This window comes from Physeter macrocephalus, chromosome 16, assembly GCF_002837175.3.
Source record: "Physeter macrocephalus isolate SW-GA chromosome 16, ASM283717v5, whole genome shotgun sequence".
In the NCBI taxonomy this organism is placed as follows: Eukaryota; Metazoa; Chordata; class Mammalia; order Artiodactyla; family Physeteridae; genus Physeter; species Physeter macrocephalus.
The window spans coordinates 33,205,831-33,228,732 of NC_041229.1; the positions used below are offsets into that span (position 1 = coordinate 33,205,831).

Consider the following 22,902-nt stretch of genomic DNA (forward strand, 5'->3'; position numbering starts at 1 on the left):
TAAAGATTTCATTAAAATTATATACTATATTTGTGTTACTTCAAAGTGCTTTGGTAAATTCACATTAATCTTTACACAGAAGCTGACATTAGTTTCTGCCATGGTATAAATTGTCATTTCTCATTCTGCCCTTTGAATATCTTTTATTTTCTTTTGCTCAATGGTTTCCTTCATCCCACTTTCCAACTGCCTATTATTTGTGCATCTACCAGATTAAAAAAAAAACAACTCTGTGAAAAGCTTCTACTTTTATTTCATTCTAGAATTCTGTTCAGCAGACCTGCAACAAATTTTTTTTTTCATTGCTATTTAACAGGAGTTAAAATTCTTCATTTTGCAAGTGAATGAAAGGAAATGCTCATGTTCTTAAGTGTGTATAATCTGATCTCCAGGATTTAGGATATGATTTATTTCAAAGAAACCCACTCTTTGAATATCATTTGTTATTTGGAAGAAGTTTTGCTTATCTTTTTAGTGAATGCATTGCAGAGATTTGTGTGACAAATGCCTTCTTTCAACTTTTTTTTTATTATTGAGGCAATTACATCTTTGTCAAAGGAGATTGCAGGGGGATAAATAATTTCAGAAGCACAAAATATGTGGTTGGATGGCAGCCTTTTGATCTCTCTTTACCACTAGAGAAAGAAATTTCTCTCTCAGCTTTCTGTAGCACTACACAAGTGTAAGTACTTTTTAAATAGAATGACGAAAGTTTTAAAAAAGTAAAAAATAAAAATATTCAGAAGTTTTTTCCCAAACCAGCACCCTAATTTCTATTTAAAATCTCTAAGTTTTTTAAATCCAGGTCAGACACAAGAAGACACTTCACAGTTGCACTCACGGTAGATAAATATTATAGTTGCATCAAATGAATGAGAGTAAATGAAACAAGAATTGAAGAGTCATTTTTTATTTTTTTCACCTTCTGGATGTAAATAATATCAGAAGAAGACCCATGCTGACCAGCATTGGAAATTTAAACATGTAAAAAAGTGACCTCATTCAGCTGACTTCCAAAAGTTTCAATTTGTACAGTTTATTAGCCAGTGAATATTTTCATGTGTATCAAAAAGTTTGTCTGCAGGCAAGAGTAACGGACTAGATCATAGAATGTCTGCTTTGAATTGGAACTAGCTGTCCTGTTTGGGCATCCCATTGCAATTGAATGATGGCAAGTCACAACTAGAAAGAATTTTAGAAAGTCACTTGGATCAAAGGTCACCCATGGATGGCCAGTGGGTCTTCAGCCGTATTTTGTTTGCCCAAATAATCTATTAAATTAATTAATTCCAACATTCTATCTAAAAATAAGAATTTATGGCTTATTTGGGGGAAAAAAGGGGGATACCAAGTCTGAATCCTTGGGTGCTGTTAGATGAGAATTAGCAGTTGGTCCCATTAGTCAGGGCATATTCTTTTTAGTTTGCCAGATTCTCTAACAGACTTTATTGTCTCACTTCTGGGACGACTTCACTTATTTATATTTCTTACCTGACGTCTATAGGCTTTTGAGTTACGAACCTATGTTTTAAATCCATGCCCTCATTTTTTTTTTTTTTGCTTTAAAAATTTTTTTTTAATCTAAAATACTGTAAAATCACATAATATGATTCAGAAGGCAAAGTGTCATCAGGAGCAAAATAATAAATCCAGTGCTCTTTCACTGTAAATATTTATTATTCTCTTACTTCTAAAACTTAAAAATATGAAATTTATTGTCAATTTGATGAATGCTCCCTATCGTGAAATTGTTTAGATGCCACACACACACAGTTCTCATTGCTCCCTCATCTTAGTGATTGTAGACTCAATGAAGATTTGTGTCTCTGTGATAAGTTTGCACAGGCTACATTAACTGCATAAAGGAAAAAGGACTTACGAATATCATTGGATATAATAGGTACAGTTTGAAAACTTAAACATGGCCTCATTTTGCAGATGAAAAAAGTGACATAGAAACAGGTTGATTTATCCGAACTCTGCTTCTGGCTCTGAAAGAGCCCCAAGTAGAACACAGGTCTCAAGGGCTCTCTCTTCTGTTGTTTTTAAATGGCACCAAGGAAGAAGCTGGCTCATTCTTTACCTCTTAGGGTCAGTTTTGGGGTGCAGAAGAGATTTTACAAGAAGAATATATAGTCAATCCTCTTGCTGCACAATTGTTTCCAAATAACTGATAGATGAATGAATGGAATAAGATTAAAAACAAATGAAAAAAAATAACAAAGAAAATAGATGAGGGGGGAATAACCAAAGGTAATAATACTAACTGCCATTTATTGAAGATCTGATATATGCCAAGCCTTATTTAAAATTCTTTATAATGTATCAATTAATCCTCCCAACAACCCTACTATCATTGTCACCATTTTTCAGATGAGGAAATCCAGGGACAGAGAGGTTAAGCAACTTGCCCAAAGTTGCACAGCTGCTAGAGGGTGGAGAGCAGATTTGAACAGAGCAGTCAGCCCCTGACCACCACACTGTTCTGCTTCTGTGCACACATCTGTGTTTACCCCCCTGGTGCTTCTTCCTACTGCTTTCTCTTCTCCTTGCCCCACCACACCTAACTTCTCTCAAGAATATTTATGTTGGAATCCCCAGCTGGCCTCTCTAAGTCTTGCCAGAAACCACCTAAACCCCCGTCATCTCCTATTTAACCCTGCCACAGACATACTATCAACTCCTTTTTTTCCTATTTCATGGAATTTTTGATAATTTTGAACCACAGCTACATTGCTCCTCATAGATCTTGTTATATTCAGGCATCTCTAAAACTCTCCTGATCTGTAAATCACAGGATGCTTCTTGCCACTCTCACTTCTATGTGTTATGCTTGGGTAATTTGATGAAAATTCGGGGATTTATGTGAGATTACACTAGCATTTTGTCTAATAGATTCAAAGATTTTTAAAGATTTCTTTTTTTTTTCACTTATGATGATATTAATTAGGCCATGGCTGACTCCTTCACTCCAATCTTGGGATATGAAGTGGACAGGCTGACTGATAGAATTCAGTTCCTGTTAGATTAAAAATTTTGTACAGCATTACCGTGTTCATGAATTTAGATGATACATTTGTATTAAGTGACCTAGCAGCTGGAGTTCTCCAAGTAATATGGGGGGATGTGCTTATAATGTTGATTATACTTTTGACTTCCCGGGAGGAGTGGGCAAGAGCATTAATCAAAGGACAGTTTAATAAACTCCCTGGGAGAAGGGTTATGGTTTCATTATTTAAAAATTCAGTTAAGACAGCTGTAGTGGAACTTTTACAGGCACTAATCCAAATGGATCATCTGGCAAAGACAGGAAATTATTCCTCGTATTTTACAACTAATATGCCAATTTATTAATTTTCAAATTCATATAAATCCCACTGAGCTCAGTTTCAGCTAAGGACTGATTTGCAGAATAACACCTCATGAAAGTCAGGTTTTAATTTGAGCTGCGGTAGCTCGATTTGCAAGAGGATAATTGCATATCATTTTCTGCAAACAAGGAGAAGCTTTTTGACTTTAATAAAAAATAAAAGCCGCATATTTTTACATATAAGGAAAAAGCCAAAAAAACTAGAGAAGGTTAAATCACACCACATGTAAACAAATATTTCAACCTACAATTAATCTATATTGAATTTCCCTCTATTTTTCTATTAGATGTATTTGAATGCTCAGGTTCCTTCCCTTTCCAAATCTAAAGTGGAAAATGGATATAAGTTTAATTAATAAGTATTTCTAGAAATATGGAAATGAAGGCCAATTTGATTTCTCATGTTGGAAATATTGTTTTTTATCGCTTATACCATGCTGCACTTTAAAATCAATTATGTTGGAACTTTGCTATTCTTTAAAAAAATAGAATTGTTTCCAGTATGAGAGTCTTGTATGGGATTATATCATGCCCTGAGACCTGAAGTCAAATCAGGGTTAGAATGCACATAATTTTTGCCTGTTTCAAAGGGTATGGATAAATGTGCATGGTGCATGGAAGTCCCAGAAGGCAAATCTCTTTCCTCCCAGGTTTATGTCGAATGTTGCTTGTCACTGACAGAGCCATTCGGGATTATTTCTGTTGTGGAAACCTTGAAAGGTTTCAAAGTCTCAAGGGTGTTAGCAGAAATACCATTTGGAGATTTTCTGACAGTACTTTAGGGCAATAGTCAACCTCCGAGTGGCAAGAGTCAAGGTTATTTCCCAAGTGATTTACTAAGTATCTATATGTATAAATGATGAATCCTTCTATAACAGATTATATTTAAGGTTTTCCCTTCAGTAAGGTACCTCTCACTTGCATCCCAATAGGTTTCTTGAGAGGAAAAGGAAAACATAGAGGTATGGGGAGTGCACACAAACACTTATGGAAGTGTGTTCTGGATGCGAATGTCATCCATTGTCAACGTGCCGGTAGGAAATGGGTTGAGAACTACTACTGTCAGGTGTGCCTTGAAGTCCTTGTGTTCTGTTCTTCTCTCCAAAAAACATGGCTGTGTTTGATATGGCATCTGGCACATTTCTCTTCATGTCTTGATGTCAGCTGTGAAAGGGTGGTACCTTCTCCATGGTACTCTAGGTGCATAGCTGTATCATGATATGAAGGGAAGGAACTATGCCCATAAACAGAGATAGAAAGCCAGTCCCTCTGCTCTTGTTCTTTGCTTTATCAAAGAATACAGAGGACAGGTGGACTAGGTTAATGGAAGAAAAAAGAAACAGAAGTGGTCTATGGAGAAATACAGTCTCAATCAGGTCAGCTGGGCTTTGGGCAAGAGTATGAGGACAAAGGCTCTCTGTGAATCTCTGTGCACATCCACAGACATGGAAGAGAGGCCCCTGCTCTGGCATGAGCACAGTATATTATTTCGTCAGTTTATTACAGGCCTTGACTCTTTTAAAAAATGGTTCAATCTTGAAAATGTTCACTCCTTTTCAAGTAAAGCAGTTTGCCAAGTGACTAAAAAGGATGTTGGTTTCCCTCTTTCTATTACAGAGCAAAAGTCGATCTGTTATGATTGCCTATACTGGGACAATTAAACTTTAAAAGAATATTTCAGAATGTAGAATAAACTGACAAAATTTTAGTCTTAGACTTGTAATGGTGTCCAGGGATGTTCTACTGCTAGATTTTCACTTTTAGAGTGGAGGAAGGTAAGGCTCAGGAAGGTGAAAAAAATGCCCAAGACCTTACAGTTAGTCTGAGCTTGAAACTCAAGCTCCGCTTGCCCTAGGCAAATGATCTCTCTTCCTTCCATTGTCCTGCTTTTCATGTTTAACACAATTTAATGGTGCTAAAACTTTATTAATATTTACACATGAAGTTCCAAATTAGTAAATTTAATTAGTGAGCAAATGCTAATATATGTTTGAATTTTCTTGTCAGAACAAAGGCAGACTCTATTCAGATTTATTTATTTTGACATATTTATTGGAGTATAATTGCCTCACAATGGTGTGTTAGTTTCTGCTTTATAACAAAGTGAATCAGCTATCCATATACATATATCTCCATATCTACTCCCTCTTTCATCTCCGTCCCACCCTCACTATTCCACCCCTCTAGGTGGTCACAAAGAACTACACTGATCTCCCTGTGCTGGGTGGCTGCTTCTCACTAGCTATCTATTTTACATTTGGTGTATATTTGTCCATGCCATTCTCTCACTTCGTCCCAGCTTACCCTTCCCCATCCCAGTGTTCTCAAGTCCATTGTCTATGTCTACGTCTGTATTCCTGTCCTGGCCCTAGGTTCTTCAGAACCACTTTTTTATTTTAGATTCCATATATATGTGTTAGCATACAGTACTTGTTTTCTCTTTCTGACTTACTTCACTCTGTATGACAGACTCTAGGTCCATCAATCTCACTACAAAAAACACAATTTCCTTTCTTTTCATGGCTGAGTAATATTCCATTGCATATATGTGCCACATCTTCTTTATCCATTTGTCTGTTGTGGACACTTAGATTGCTTCCATGTCCTGACTATTGTAAATAGTGCTGCAATGATATTGGGGTACATGACTCTTTTTGAATTATGGTTTTCTCAGGGTATATGGGCAGTAGTGGGAGTGCTGAGTTGTATGGTAGTTCTATTTTTAGTTTTTTAAGGAATCTTCATACTGTTCTCCATAGTGGCTGTATCAATTTACATTCCCACCAACAGTGCAAGGGGGCTCCCTTTTCTCCACACCCTCTCCAGCATTTATACTTTGTCAACTTTTTAATGATGACCATTCTGAACTGGTGTGAGGTGATACCTCATTGTAGTTTTGATTTGCATTTCTCTGCTGATTAGTGATGTTGAGCATTCTTTCATATGTTTGTTGGCTATCTGTATATCTCCTTTGGAGAAATGTCTATTTAGGTCTTCTGCCCATTTTTGGATTGGGTTTTTGTTTTTTTGATATTGAGCTGCTTGCAAATTTTGGAGATTAATCCTTTGTCACTTGCTGCATTTGCAAATATTTTCTCCAACCTCTGAGGGCTGTCTTTTCGTCTTGTTTATGGTTTCCTTTGCTGTGCAAATGTTTTTAAGTTTCATTAGGTCCCATTTGGTTATTTTTGTTTTTATTTCCATTTCTCTAGGAGGTTGGTTAAAAATGATCTTGCTGGGATTTATGTCATAGAGTGTTCGGTCTGTTTTCCTCTAAGAGTTTTATAGTGTCTGGCCTGACATTTAGGTCTTTAATCCATTTTGAGTTTATTTTTGTGTATGGTGTTCTAATTTCTTTTACATGTAGCTGTCCAGTTTTCCCAGCACCACTCATTGAAGAGGCTGTCTTCTCTCCACTGTATATTCTTGCCTCCTTTATAAAAAATAAGGTAACCATATGTGTGTGGGTTTATCTCTGGGCTTTCTATCCTGTTCCATTGATCTATATTTCTGTTTTTGTGCCAGTACCATACTGTCTTAGCTCCGTTTCTCTTTCCCAAGATTGCTTTGGCTATTCGGGGTCTTTTGTGTTTCCATACAAATTGTGAAATTTTTTGTTCTAGTTCTGTGAAAAATGCCATTGGTAGTTTGATAGGGATTGCATTGAATCTGTAGATTGCTTTGGGTAGTATAGTCATTTTCACAATGTTGATACTTCCAATCCAAGAACATGGTATATCTCTCCATCTGATTGTATCATCTTTAATTTCTTTCATCAGTGTCTTATAGTTTTCTGCATACAGGTCTTTTGACTCACTAAGTAGGTTTTTTCCTAGGTATTTTATCTTTTTGTTGCAATGGCAAATGGGAGTGTTTCCTTAATTTCTCTTTCAGATTTTTCATCATTGTTGTATAGGAATGCAAGAGATTTCTGTGCATTAATTTTGTATCCTGCTACCTTAGCAAATTCATTGATTAGCTCTAGAAGTTTTCTGGTAGCATCTTTAGAATTCTCTATGTATAGTTTCATGTCATCTGCAAACAGTGACAGCTGTATTTCTTCTTTTCCGATTTGTATTCCTTTGATTTCTTTTTCTTCTCAGATTGCTGTGTCTAAAATATCCTAAACTACGTTGAATAATAGTGGTGAGAGTGGACAAACTTGTCTTGTTCCTGATCTTGGTGGAAATGTTTTCAGTTTTTCACCATTGAGAACAATGTTGGCTGTGAGTTTGTCATATATGGCCTTTATTATGTTGAGGTAAGTTCCCTCTATGCCTGTTTTCTGGAGGGTTTTATCATAAGTGGGTGTTGAATTTTGTCAAAAGTTTTTCTGTATCTATTGAGATGATCATATGGTTTTTATCCTTCAATTTGTTAATATGGTGTATCACATTGATTGATTTGTGTATATTGAAAAATCCTTGCATTCCTGGGATAAACCCCACTTGATCATGGTGTGTGATTTTTAATGTGATTTTGGACTCAGTGTGATAATATTTTGTTGAGGATTTTTGCCTCATGTTCTTCAGTGATATTGGCCTGTAGTTTTCTTCCTTTGTGACATCTTTGTCTGGTTTTGGTATCAGAGTGATGGTGGCCTCGTAGAATGAGTTTGAGAGTGTTCCTCTGTCTGCTATATTGTAGAAGAGTTTGTGAAGGATAGGTGTTAGTCCTTCTTTAAATGTTTGATAGAATTCGCCTGTGAAGCCATCTGGTCCTGTGTTTTTGTTTTTTGGAAGATTTTTAAACACAGTCTCAATTTCCTTGCTTTTGATTGGTCTGTTTATATTTTCTGTTTCTTCCTGGTTCAGTCTTGGAAGGTTGTGCTTTTCTAAGAATTTGTCCATTTCTTCAGCGTTGTCAATTTTGGCAAAGAGTTGCTTGTAGTAATCTCTCATGATCCTTTGTATTTCTGCAGTGTCAGTTGTTACTTCTCCTTTTTCGTTTCTAATTCTATTGATTTGTCTTCTCCCTTTTTTTCTTGATGAGTCTGGCTAATGGTTTATCAATTTTGTTTATCTTCTCAAAGAACCAGTTTTGAGTCTTCTCCCTTTTTTTCTTGATGAGTCTGGCGAATGGATTATCAATTCTGTTTATCTTCTCAAAGAACAAGGTTTTACTTTTATTGATCTTTGCTATTGTTTCCTTCATTTCTTTTTCATTTATTTCTTATCTGATCTTTATGATTTCTTTCCTTTTGCTAACTTTGGAGTTTTTTTGTTCTTCTTTCTCTACTTGCTTTAGGTATAAGGTTAGCTTGTTTATTTGAGATATTTCTTGTTTCTTGGGGTAGGATTCTATTGCTCTAAAGTTCCCTCTTAGAACTGCTTTTGCCACATCCCATAGGTTTTGGGTCATTGTGTTTTCATTTTCCTTTGTTTCTAGGTATTTTTTGATTTCCTCTTTGATTTCTTCAGTGATCTCTTGGTTATTTAGTAGTGTATTGATTAGCCTCCGTGTGTTTGTATTTTTTACAGATTTTTTCCTGTAATTGACATCTTGTTTCATAGTGTTGTGGTCAGAAAAGATACTGGATACAATTTCAATTTTCTTATATTTACCAAGGTTTGATTTGTGACCCAGGATATGATCTGACCTGGAGAATGTGCCATGAGCACTTGAGAAGAAAGTGTATTCTGTTTTTTTGGATGGAATATCCTATAAATATAAATTAATTCCATCTTGTTTAATGTATCAATTAAAGCTTGTGTTTCTTTATTTATTTTCATTTTGGATGATCTGTCCATTGGTGAAAGTGGGTATTATAGTCTCTTACTATGATTGTGTTACTGTTGATTTCCCCTTTTATGGCTGTTAGCATTTGCCTTATGTATTGAGGTGCTCCTATGTTGCTTGAATAAATATTTACCATTGTTTTATCTCCTTCTTGGATTGATCCCTTGATCATTATGTAGTGTCCTTCTTTGTTTCTTTTAATAGCCTTTATTTAAAAATCTATTTTGTCTGATATGAGAATTGCTACTCCAGCTTTCTTCTGATTTCCATTTTCATGGAATATCTTTTTCCATCCCCTCACTTTCAGTCTGTATGTGTCCCTAGGTCTGAAGTGGGTCTTTTGTAGACAGCATATAATACGGGTCTTTTTTCTGTAACCATTCAGACAGTGTATGTCTTTTGTTTGCAGCATTCAATCCATTTACTTTTAAGGTAGTTACCGATATGTATGTTCCTATTACCATTTTCTTAATTGTTTTGGGTTTGTTATCATAGGTGTTTTTCTTCTCTTCTTTTTCCTGCCTAGAGAAGTTCCTTTAGCATTTGTTGTAAAGCTGGTTTGGTGATGCTGAATTCTCTTAGCTTTTTCTTGTCTGTAGAGTTTTTAATTTCTCCATTGAATCTGAATGAGATCCTTGCTGGGTAGAGTAATCTTGGTTGTAGGTTTTTTCCCTTTCATCACTTTAAATATGTCCTACCACTTCCTTCTGGTTTGCAGTTTCTGCTGAAAGATCAGTTGTTAACCTTATGCAGATTCCCCTGTATGTTATTTTTTTTTCCCTTGCTGCTTTTAAAATTGTTTCTTTGTATTTAATTTTTGATAGTTTGATTAGTATGTGTCTTTTCATGTTTCTCCTTGGGTTTATCCTGTATGGGACTCTCTGCACTTCCTGGACTTGACTGACTCTTTCCTTTCCCATATTAGGGAAGTTTTCAACTATAATCTCTTTGAATATTTTCTCAGTCCCTTTCTTTTTCTCTTCTTCTTCTGGGACCCCTATAATTCAAATGTTGGTGCATTTAATCCTTTTCCAGAGGTCTCTGGGACTGTCCTCAATTCTTTTCATTCTTTTTTGTTTCTTCTGCTCAGCAGTAGTTATTTCCACTATTTAATCTTCCAGGTCACTTATCAGTTCTTCTGCCTCAGTTATTCTGCTATTGATTCCTTCTAGAGAATTTTTAATTTCGTTTATTGTGTTGTTCATCATTGTTTGTTTGCGCTTTAGTTCTTCTTGGTCCTTATTAATTGTTTCTTGTATTTTCTCCTTCTTATTTCCAAGAATTTGGATCATCTTTACTATCATTAATCTGGATTCTTTTTCAGGTAGACTGTCTATGTCCTCTTCATTTGGTTGGTCTGCTGGGTTTTTACCTTGCTCCTTCATTTGCTGTGTGTTACTCTGTCTTCTCATTTTACTTAACTTACTGTGTTTGTGGTCTCATTTTTGCAGGCTACACATTCGGAGTTCCCATTGTTTTTGATGTCTGTCCCCATGGGGTAAGGTTGGTTCAGTGGGTTCTGTAGGCTTCCTGGTGGAGGGGCCTAGTGCCTGTGTTCTGGAGGATAAGGTTGGATATTTTCTTTCTGGTGGGCAGGACTGCATCTGGTTGTGTGTTTTGTCTATGACCTTATTATGATTTTAGGCTGCCTCTCTGCTAATGGGTGGGGTCGTGTTCCTGTCTTGCTTGTTGTTTGGCATAGGGTGTCCAGGACTGTAGCTTGGTAGTTGTTGAGTGGATCTGGGTCTTAGCGTTGAGATAGAGATCTCTGGGAGATCTTTGGGCGTTTGATATTACATGAAGCCTGGAGCTCACTGGTGGACCAATGCTCTTAACTCATCTCTCCCACTTCAGAGGCACAGTCCTGATACCTGGCCAGAGCACCAAGACCTTGTCAGCCACATGGCTCAGAAAAAAAAAAGAAAGAATGGAAATAAAATAAAATAAAGTTATTAAAAATAATTATTAAAAATAAAAAGAAATTTAAAAGTAATAAAAAAAAGAAAGGAAGAAAGAAGAGAGCCACCAAACAAAGAAAACAAATCCACCAATGATAACAAGTGCTAAAAACTGTACTAAATGGCAAACAAAACAAAACAAAACAAACTGAAGAGACAGAACCTTAGGACAGATGGTCAAAGCAAAGCTATACAGACAAAATCACACCAAGAAGCATACACATACACACTCACAAAAAGAGAAAAAGGAAAAATATATATATATATCATTGTTCCCAAAGTCTACCACCTCAATTTTAGATAATTCTTTGTTTATTCAGGTATTCCAGAGATGCAAGGTACATCAAGTTGATTGTGGAGATTTAATCCGCTGCTCCTGAGGCTTCTGGTAGAGATTTCCCTTTCTCTTCTTTGTTCGCACAGCTCCTGGGGTTCAGCTTTGGATTTGGTCCCGCCTCTGCGTGTAGGTCACCTGAGGGCACCTCTTCTTCGCTCAGACAGGACAGGGTTAAAGTTGCAGCTGATTAGGGAGCTCTGGCTCACTCAGGCCGGGGACGGAGGGTATGGAATGCAGGGAGAGGCTGTGGTGACAGAGGGCAGCATGATGTTGCAACACCATGAGGCATGCCATGTGTTCTCCCAGGGAAGTTGTCTCTGGATCATGGAACCCTGGCAGTGGCAGGCTGCACTGGCTCCTGGGACGGGAGGTGTGGATAGTGACCTGTGCTTGCACACAGGCTTCTTGGTGGTTGCAGCAGCAGCCTTAGTGTTTCATGCCCATCTCTGGTGTCCACACTGATAGCCGTGGCTCGCGCCCATCTCTGGAGCTCGTTTAGGCAAGTGGTGCTCTGAATGCCCTCTGCTTTTGCACCCCAAAACAATGGTCTTGTTGCCTCTTAGGCAGGTCAAGACTTTTTCCTGGACTCCCTGGCTAACTGTGGTGCACTAGCCCCCTTAAGGCTGTGTTCATGCAGCCAACCCCAGTCCTCTCCCTGAGATCTGACCTCCGAAGCCCAAGCCTCAGCGCCCAGCCGCCACCCGACCTGGCCAGCGGGTGAGCAGAGAAGTCTCTCGGACTGGTGAGTGCCTGTCAACACCAATCCTCTATGCGGGAATCTATCTGCTTTGCCCTCTGCAGCTCTATTGCTGTGCTCTCCTCTGTGTCTCTGCAGATTCCCCCCACCACCTCCGCCATCTCCGCCACTGAAGAGGCTTCCTATTGTGTCGAAACTTTTCCTCCTTCACAGCTCCCTCCCAGAGGTGCAGGTCCCATCCCTATTCTTTTGTCTTTGTTTTTTCTTTTTTCTTTTGCCCTACCCAGTTACGTGGGAGTTTCTTGCCTTTGGGAGGTCTGTGGTCTTCTGCCAGCGTTCAGTAGGAGTTGTTCCACTTGTAGATGTATTTCTGATGCATTTGTGGGGAGAAAGGTGAGCTCCACGTCTCACTCCTCCACAATCTTGAAGCTCCTCCCTCCATTCGGATTTAATTTGCCTGGTATCTTTCATATTTCAGTCCACCAAAGTAAATGAAGTGTTACTATGAAATATGTTACAGCAACAACCTCGGTGTCTTTGAAAGAAAATATGCATATTTGCTATCTAGTTGGAAAGAGAAATCTCTAAAGGCAAGCCATTTCAAGTTTAAGAAAACACAGTATAAACAACCCATGGTGGCTGCTATAATTTAATTTTAAAGCAAAAGTTGACAAGGAATGAACAGATCTGGATTTCTTAAAGGCAACACTGGTGTTACCATATGAAGCATGTACACACGTCCTCAATTCATCTCACATGACATTTGGGACCATGCACTTTATAGTTAGGTTAAATAAATTAAAAGCACAAGAATATGCACTTCCTGAATAAAATGTACTTCAAAACAGATATCAGAGTAACAAATGATGTAAAATATTATTATTATATACAATAACATAATACAATAATGAAATATTATTGTTAAAGACACTCCTGATGAGAGGGTATAGGGTAGTGATTAAAAGCATTAGCTTTGGAGTCATACAGACCTGTGTTCAAATTCCAGCCCTGTCACTTACTACAGTTACTTACATCTTTTGTTATTTACTGGGTTGATTTGAGCATGTTACTTAGCCTCTCTGAGTCTCAGTTTCCTGCAAAATAGATTGCAGCTTGAGATTCCTACCTCATATTTGATTGTAAGAGTTAATATAAGTAATGTGGAGACTGGCTATACTATCTGGAAAAAACATCAGAAACTTGAGATGCTAAGTGCATGAATATCTCATCAGAACACCTATGATTCCTTATTATTACTTGATTCTTCACTTTCCTGTTCATTCTTATACTAGGAAAAACTTTCTACTTCTGCTTCAAAATTTGGTTCTATGTCATAAAATACAAGGCAGCTAGTGCTGAAAAACTACATCTTACATAAATCAGACACTACCTTTGTGCTTCAGTATTTAAACGACCTTACTTATTTCCCCCGCCATGAATTCCCCATACCAAAAAGATTGGTAATTCTCTTAAGCTATTCAAGTCACACATGTGGCACAAAGGAAGTAAAAGGGTCAGTTTATGAGGAAACAATAATTATTGGGAAGGTCAAATGTGTGCTGCCTTTTGTGTAACATTAGCTCAGTCTTCTGTCAGGTTTAGGGACTGTAAGGCATTTTATTTACTTGCAGGGCCAATTGAAATTGTGCACTTGAATTGAAGAAAGACTGTGCAGAAAAGCTAACTTTAGGGAGTTAGCTCTATCAAGCTTTCTCTCACTCAGAAAATGCATTTTTGTATTAAAACTTGAAAGAACCAAGGATTTTGATGTAGGATACTGAGTTTGTCGTCTAACACTACCACTTGTTGACTGTAACCATGAATAAGTCACAGATTTACAGTTTACTGATCTGTAAAATGGGTTTCCTGCCTAAGTCCTGCCTACCTAGTAGTTTTAAACTGAGAATTAAATGAGGTTATACATAGGAAGGCAGCTTGCTATAGACAAATCAAGGATTTAATGATTGAAAGGACTGGATTTAATTCTCAATTAGAAACTATTTAACTTTTTTTAACAAGTTCCTTAACTTTTCTGGACTTCAATTTCTCTTTCTCTACAATGGGGATAATAAAGCCTATTAGACAAGATTGTTGTGAGGATTTAATGATACCATGTGGGAAAAGCTTCAAACAAAAAATCCTGTCTGATACTTCTTTATCAGTCGGCTGTTTTGTGTATGAGGTTAGTAATGAATAGTTATTGGAGTCTTTATTTAAATTTATTTCACATAAGTTAAAATTTTCAATTAAAATAGAAGTTATATAATTTTCTAAATTTAAATTAGAATAAGGTTAAAATAGAAATTGATCTAAATTGCGAAACAGCAAAGAATGGTTAAATGTCTATCCATCCAGAGAATATTCTATAGGCTTTACTAATATTGTTATTGTCATGGAAAGATATTTGCCATACATCATCAAGGAGTGAAGAACATAAAGCAAAGTATATGGAATGATCAATTTTTTTCAATAAAAATTATTCGGAAAAAATTTTGGAAAAATATATCTAAAAAGTGTAGTGGGACTATGGGTAAGTTTTATTTTCACTTTTGGTGTACCTGTATTATCTAATATATTACAATAGTGTCACATTCATGTACAAAAATAAAATATTAAAATGTGGAATGAAAATAATAAGCATGAAAAAAACTGACCTCCTTCAGCTGAACATATGACCACAATTTGACTGAAAGGTCCATCTCCTTTATTGTTATAAACGCCAACCTTCACTTCAAAGGGAGTAAGAGGAGGGACACTTTCATCTCGATAAATGAATTTTGAAGCTTCAGAAGATGTCACCATTTTTTCCTTCCAGCCACGTGTTCCATTGGGTCGGAAAGCCACAATATAGCCAAAGCCTTCCCCATTCTGAAACTCTTCCGATACTGGCTAGAGAAGAAAAATACAATTAAATATCAGGAAAATAATTGATCGAAACCCCCACTCTTTCCAATCTTTAAATTTTTAAAAATTATGGATAACTAGAGCAATAGAGACTCTCCAATCTTTATATTACATTGGAAGCCAACATAGAACAATAGCTTGGCAGTCACTGGAAATTTAAAAGGCTTTAAAGGTATAAGATTAAAAAATTAAATGGTATCATTTGGTATTTTTTTTTTTTTTTTTTTTTTGCGGTACGCGGGCCTCTCACTGTTGTGGTCTCTCCCGTTGCGGAGCACAGGCTCCGGACTTGCAGGCTCAGTGGCCGTGGCTCACGGGGTTAAGCCGCTCCACGGCATGTGGGATCTTCCCGGACCGGGGCACGAACCCGTGTCCCCTGCATCGGCAGGCGGACTCTCAACCATTGCGCCACCAGGGAAGCCCTCATTTGGTATTTAAGAAAAGTATCAGGAGTATTGAAAACTCTTGAAGTGAAACAAATTTGCTCCAATTAGTCATGTCTATGAAACAAAGGTCCTTGGATTCCATATTACTAGAATGTAATATGTTGGGGAAAACTGTCATATGGTCTGGTGGTTGGGAAAATCTTGTCACTGGTAATGCTCTGCAGAGGCCTTTGCACAGAAAATCTCGGTGAAATTAATGTAAGACCTTTCTTCTAGAGTTTTTCTCAATTACTGTTGTGCTTTACTAACATATGAAAAAATTAGAATACAGAATTTTTTCAAGAGACTTGTACTCCACGGCTTACATTTAAATTTGTTAAATGAGCAGCAATTGCACACCACAGAAAATAGTAATTGTGATTAACTAGTTAGTCAGTGGAGCAGTTACCAGACATTGCCTAGCGCAATGTTTGACAAATAGATACACAATAAACATTTGCTACATTTTCTTATTTTGAATTTTGATTTGAGGAAAAACTATGTATTGAGTGGAGGAAAAGAGACAAAGCCTATTATATCAAAGTACTATAGACTAAATGTTTACAACCCTTCCTCCCCCACAATTCATGTGATGAATTCCTAACACAATGTGATGGTATTAGGAGATGGGCTTTTGGTAGGTGACTTGGCTATGAGGGTGGAGTACTCATGAATCAGATTATTGCCCTTGTAATACAGAATCTAGAGATCTGTCTTGCCCCTCTGTCATGTGAGGACATAGTGAGAAATTGTGTTCTATGAACCAGGAAGCAGGCCCTTGCCAGATCTGAATCCACCAATGCCTTCCAGAACTAGACTTCCAGCCTCCAGAACTGTGAGAATTAAATTTCTGTTGTTTATAAGCCACCCAGTCTACAGCATTTTTGTTATAGCAGCTCCAGCTGACTAAGACATAAAACTGACAGGGAAGGCAATTCCGTTTAGAGAGGTTTGATCTCAGTGAAGATCAGGTATTGAGAAGTTAATACCTCTGCAGAAATCAAAAACAAGGCATAAAGTTATATTGAAGAAGAGGCATATGAACAGAAGAACAGGTCAGAGGATGTGCTCATGGAAGATTTCTTACTGGGGAAAGGGGTTTTTCTGTATGTTTCTGTACATTCTATCATTGTTCTTAGAGATGTTCAGGGATTGGTTGTTTTCTCCAATAGGCATTTCCATCTCCATATTCTAACGCATTGTTCTGTTAGATACACAGCTATATTTGATAATAAATTTAACATCAAAGAAGGAAGGTGGCTTTATGGAAAATAAATGTACCTCTCACACTCTTTCTCCCCTGTTCCTTTCCTTTGACAGAAGGAATTTTGGAGGTCATACAGTGAGGGACACAAAAGAATAAGGGTTTCAGATTCAAAGTCCCAATTCTACTGCTTCTCAGGAAAGTACTGAAACTGTGCCCCAGTTTCATAATTTGTAAAGCAAGGAAAATTATCCCCACTAATAGGATAGTTGTATGGGATAAATGGGATAACCCAGTCACTACTCCAGAAAAACCTCAATGGTTTTAGCCTCCAGAAGTGTAAAGGGTGGTATTCAATTGTGAAGTAAATAAATATCAAACTAAGCCAAATAAACATCTGAAGTAATTTGTGAGAGAATGTGTTTTAATCATTCAAACTCTATTCTGAGACAGCCTATATGACAGGATGGCACACTTTAGACTCTGTATGAAAATGAGAAAAGTTAATGTTGGAAATATTCATGTGAGTAATGCATGCTCAAAGTGTTTCTTAACCTCCTTTAAACAGAAGTTACTCAGTTACTCTATATCAAATACTGATACTCTATGTGTAACTTTCTTTTTTAAGGAATCAACAAGTTCTGACATCTGAGTAGGCTTTCTTACCTCCCAGGCGATGACTAACTCGTGCCTTCTTCCACTTCTTCCACTTACATTGGTGGGTGTTGTCTTTGGAACTGTCGTTAAAAATGGGCCAAGAGTGAGGACAATATGTAGATGTACAAGTTAAGTGTCCCTACACCAAGAATGCATCATAACCCTACTCTGGTTGAGTAACATCCCCAAATAAACAAATCAAAATGTGTTTGGAAGTCAAAGTGGTCTTATTCAATATTAAACAAAATGTTTGTGACAAATACCTTGCTTTCAAATCTATGCAGGGGAGTTTGATATATATTTTTCATGGCCACATACTGCATCCCCAAACTAGTTCGCTTGTATAAATGCTCTGTGGTTACTAAGGTCCAAATCATAATTAACATTATAGTCAAGGACCTCTGCTAATGGTTAGTTAAATTTCATCCTACATGTTTTCTTCTTCCTAAGGATGTGAATCTTCTGTGATTTCAGGGCTTGCAGAGCCCCTGGAAAGTCCACAGGTTGACATTAGCCTTACTGCTTTACTAGAACTCCCAGGTGGCTCCAGTTTAAAGAAATCTTAGCAACAGTTCCATGGAGTGAGAACCTATTTAAATGAATAAACATTTAAAGAAACTGTCAAGAATGAACCTCTCTGCAAACTGCAAAATATATATATACCTGGTGAAGCTTTTTCAAATGCAAAACTATTAAAAGAATAAATGTGTCAAAGGAATAAATTTCCCCTTCACAGTACCAAACCACAAAATATGTAGTTGAAAGGGAATATTTTCAAATGAAGAACTGTTAAATGAAGAAAACTATTAAAAGAAATCATTTTCCAGGCTATGAGCCTGCATTAGCAATTTTACACTTCAGTATTGCCTTTATATCCCAGCATATAGTTTTAAAAAATATATTGATATACTCATAAACAATAAATTCACTCCCATTTATTACCTACTTGGAGTGGAAGGCTGTTAATTACTGGTAGATATTCACACAGCATTTTATATACTGGAAAAACTGATGCAGAATTTATATGCTACTAGAAAGGAAAAAAAAAAAAGAATTCTTCTTGGATCACGGAGGTGGGAGAGAACACTGTCATTGCCTCCATTGAAATAGATGATCTTTATTCACCAGGTCCAAATTTCATTTCCTTGACACTTTTCTCTGTGAACATGAGTTCTTGTCTTGCTCATGCAAATGTAGAAGGATATATACAGAAGCAGCTACCAATCTTTCTTTTTTCAGTTACATACACATTAAGGATTATTCATATGTGGAGTTCATTCTCATGAATTCCTTCAGAATTACATGGAATTGGATACCCCTTTGTCTCTCAATCAGGAAATCAAAAGGAATTCAACTAAGAAGAATGATGGCATTAGAGCAATAACAGTGAATATGCCCTAATTTATATGAAGAGCAGGGAGATGATTTAACTTGAGTTTTTTACTAGTAGTCATAAGTTGTCACTGCATGTAACAATCTATGACATATCAGTCTGCCTTGACACCATGTCTCAAAACCACTGTTATAGAGTAGTAGTTCTAAATTCATTTTTTGGTGTATGGTATGAGTAAAGCACACAGGAGGAAAACTGGTTTAACTGTATGTGTAAAAGGGTAGGGCTACACATTTCCAAATATACCCTCAGTGGCTAATCTCAGAGTTCTGAATATTGTGACCATCAATGCATGGTCAGCTAAATAGTAGAAGCAAGTTAATTTGTTGATATGGTGCCACTATGGTTTCTCTTAGTACCATTTGTTTGTAAAATATAAAAAGTTATGCACACACACATATGCTTCACATTCAGCACTGACAATAACTAACAGGTAAATACTATTACAAGTAATATCTACCACAACCACCTACTTCATCTATTACATTGGAATTGCTAGTTTATACACTAAATGTAAGATTTTGAATATTTTTCTTTGAAGATACCCTCCCTATGATCATGGATTTTGTGGAAAGACTAGGCACTGAGCATCATTTTCTATTTTATTCAGCCCTCAAACATCATCTAAAAAGAGGATGTTTGGAACCTCTAGCTTAGGGTTGGAGAGCAGGCTATAGGCTATCTTGTGAGCATCTCTCTCTTGAAGCTCATTAAAGAAGTATGAGTAGAATGAAATACAAGTGATGATTTGAGGTCAAATCTTTCTTCTGGAGCTTTGGTAGTATTGTTCCATAGTCTATTAATGTTTTTATTTTTTAAAAAGCATATTTACAGTTTTCAGAAGTTTTAACTTTGTGAGTAAAAAAATTAAAAAGAAACTAATGAAAAAAGTGGTGAAAATTTCCACTTTGAGGAACCAAGAAAGCAAAATTTAATTTGTTTCTGTGTGGATTACTTCCATATCAAATTATCCATAAATGACCTAGATTCTGTAAAATTGTTTTTATCATTTGAAATTAGTCTTTGAAGTCTTCCTACTGCTACTAATTTCTTTTAGGAAGATAAAATAAATAAATATAAATAAAGATAAAATAAAATAATGTAAATAAAGAAGAGCATCCAATTTTAATGTAAAATAAATGACACAAAAGAGGCACTATAGTTCATTGAGTTTTAATAGTATATGTGTATAAGCACCAACTGTTCTTTTTTAAGAAAGGCTTACTAGATATCATAGGAAATACAGAAAACTTAAGGCTTTAAAGATGTGGAAATAACCTAAATGTCCATGGATCAATGAATAGATAAAGAAAATGTGGTGTATTATACAATGGAATACAATTCAGCCATACAAAGAAGGGAACCCTGCCATTTTGAGACAACATGGATGGACATCAGGGCCCTTATACTAAGTGAAATAAGCTGGACAGGGAAAGACAAATACTTTATTATCTGACTTATATGTGGAATCTAAAAATATGGAACTGGTAGGAACAGAGAACAGATTGGTGATTGCCAGAGGTGGGAATGAAGGGTGGGGGAAATGGGGAAATGTGGTCAAAAGGTACGAACTTCCAGATATAAGATAAATAAGTTCTAGAGATATAATATACAACATGGTGACTATAGATAACAATACTGTTATCGTATATTTGAATGTTGCTAAGAGAGAAGATGTTAAAAGTTCTCATCACAAGGAAGAAAATGTACTTGTGTGAGGTGATGGATGTTAACTAAACTTATGGTAATCATTTTGCAGTATATAAATATATCAACTCATTATGTTGTTCACCTTAAACTAATACAGTATTATATGTCAATTATATCTCAATAAAACTGGAAAAACAAACAAACAAACAAAAAAGAAAACCTAAGGCTTTAATAGATGCAACTCAGGCATTGTGTTTTGGTGTCAGGATCACAATGTTTGAATTGGGTACTTTAATTCTAATTGGCTTAAATTTCCTAATTACATACAGATGATCAGAATTTTGTAAGATGGCTCAGCCCTGCACTATGCTACTAGAGCAGAGACCAAAATAGTTCTTGAGAACATATGGCATTTCTAGAGTTTTGCAGGTCAGAAATGCTAAATGATTATCATGGGCAAAACAGACACTGTGGAAGGTAGGTTTGAATAAGCCGGTTGGTATCACAGCCAATAAAGCTGCCTACTAGGAGATAGAATAGTCTCTTAAGAACCCAATGTACCCCAAGAGAGAAAGAAGCAGAATGTGGACAAATGCCATCTCCTGGAGCACTCAACATTTACGTGAGAACAACAAATTGCAACACGTAAAGTCATTTTTCATTTTCTTCTTTTCTGACCTGGGAAGTGACCAGAATAGCAGTTGGAAGGTCAGGGAGGAAGTAGAAAGAAGAAAGAAAAGACAAATTGTAACCCTTGAGTCAAGCCTGTGCTGGGATGGAGGGACAGAAACATGGAACTGGATATGAGATTAAAGTGTTTATTAAGTTAATATAGAATTTTGTTGTTGTTGTTGTTACTTTCTTCGTACTAGATGTTAATTTCAGACTCTTTTGTCACAGAGGTCAATAAACATTCAAAAGATTACACATATCTATTGGATTCCAAGACAAATCTTTGGAGGAAAAAAAAATGTACCTATTAGAACTTACTATTTCAGCTCTACCTGGAGCTATACACATGAGATATAGATATTCAGTTTCATAACTCCCTACTTCCAAATAACCACTAAGTATTTAAAAAGAAAAAAAGAAATAAAAGAAGCACACACAAATCACTAGTTATACTTGCATGGCTAATACATAGGGTAGTTTGAAAATACTCAGAATAAATTCTTCTCTTTTATTTATTAATTTTAAATGTTTTTTCACATCTTTATTGGAGTATAATTGCTTCAAAATCGTGTGTTAATTTCTGCTTTATAAGAAAGTGAATCAGTTATACATATACATATGTTCCCATATCTCTTCCCTCTTGTGTCTCCCTCCCTCCCATCCTCCCTATCCCACCCCTCTAGGTGGTCACAAAGCACTGAGCTGATCTCCCGGTGCTATGCGGCTGCTTCCCACTAGCTATCTATTTTATGTTTGGTAGTGTATATATGTCCATGCCACTCTCTTACTTTGTCACAGCTTACCCTTCCCCCTCCCCATATCCTCAAGTCCATTCTCTAGTAGGTCTGTGTCTTTATTCCCATCTTGTCTCTAGGTTCTTCATGACTTTTTTTTTTTTCTTACATTCCATAATATGTGTTGGCATACGGTATTTGTTTTTCTCTTTCTGACTTACTTCACTCTGTATGACAGACTCTAGGTCCATCCACCTCACTACAAATAACTTAATTTTGTGTCTTTTTATGGCTGAGTAATATTCCATTGTATATATGTGCAACACCTTCTTTATCCATTCATCTGTTGATGGGCACTTAGGTTGCTTCCATGTCCTGGCTATTGTAAATAGAGCTGCAATGAACATTGTGGTACATGACTCTTTTTGAATTTTGGTTTTCTCGGGGTATATGCCCAATAGAGAGATTGCTGGGCCATATGGTAGTTCTATTTTTAGTTTTTTAAGGAAGCTCCATACTATTATCCATAGTGGCTGTATCAATTTACATTCACACCAACAGTGCAAGAGGGTTCCCTTTTCTCCACACCCTCTCCAGCATTTATGGTTTGTAGATTTTTTGATGATGGCCATTCTGACCGGTGTGAGGTGATATCTAATTGTAGCTCTGATTTGCATTTCTCTAATTATTAATGATGTTGAGCATTATTTCATGTGTTTGTTGGCAATCTGTACATCTTCTTTGGAGAAAAGTCTATTTAGATCTTCTGCCCATTTTTGGATTGGCTTGTTTGTTTTTTTGATATTGAGCTGCATGAGCTGCTTGTAAATTTTGGAGATTAATCCTTTGTAAGTTGCTTCATTTGCAAATATTTTCTCTGATTCTGAGGGTTGTCTTTTTGTCTTGTTTATGGTTTCCTTTGCTGTGCAAAAGCTTTTAAGTTTCATTAGGTCCGATTTGTTTATTTTTGTTTTTATTTCCATTTCTCTAGGAGGTGGGTCAAAAATGATCTTGCTGTGATTTATGTCATAGAGTCTCCTGTCTATGTTTTCCTCTAAGAGTTTGGTAGTGTCTGGCCTTACCTTTAGGTCTTTAATCCATTTTGAGTTTATTTTTGTGTATGGTGTTAGGGAGTGTTCTAATTTCATACTTTTACATATAC

At 36.5% G+C, this 22,902-nt stretch overlaps 1 protein-coding gene across 1 annotated transcript in view; it reads right to left on the reverse strand.

Annotated features, from left to right (window-relative positions):
- The window catches only part of CNTN5 (contactin 5), a 1,454,884-nt gene that overhangs the window by 38,068 nt on the left and 1,393,914 nt on the right, over positions 1–22,902 (reverse strand). The window contains exons 19-20 of the mRNA XM_055091393.1: positions 17,301–17,371; positions 14,756–14,990 (exon numbers count right to left, since the gene is read on the reverse strand). Coding sequence (XP_054947368.1) covers positions 14,756–14,990; positions 17,301–17,371 — 306 coding nt within the window. The remainder of the gene's footprint in view (positions 1–14,755; positions 14,991–17,300; positions 17,372–22,902) is intronic.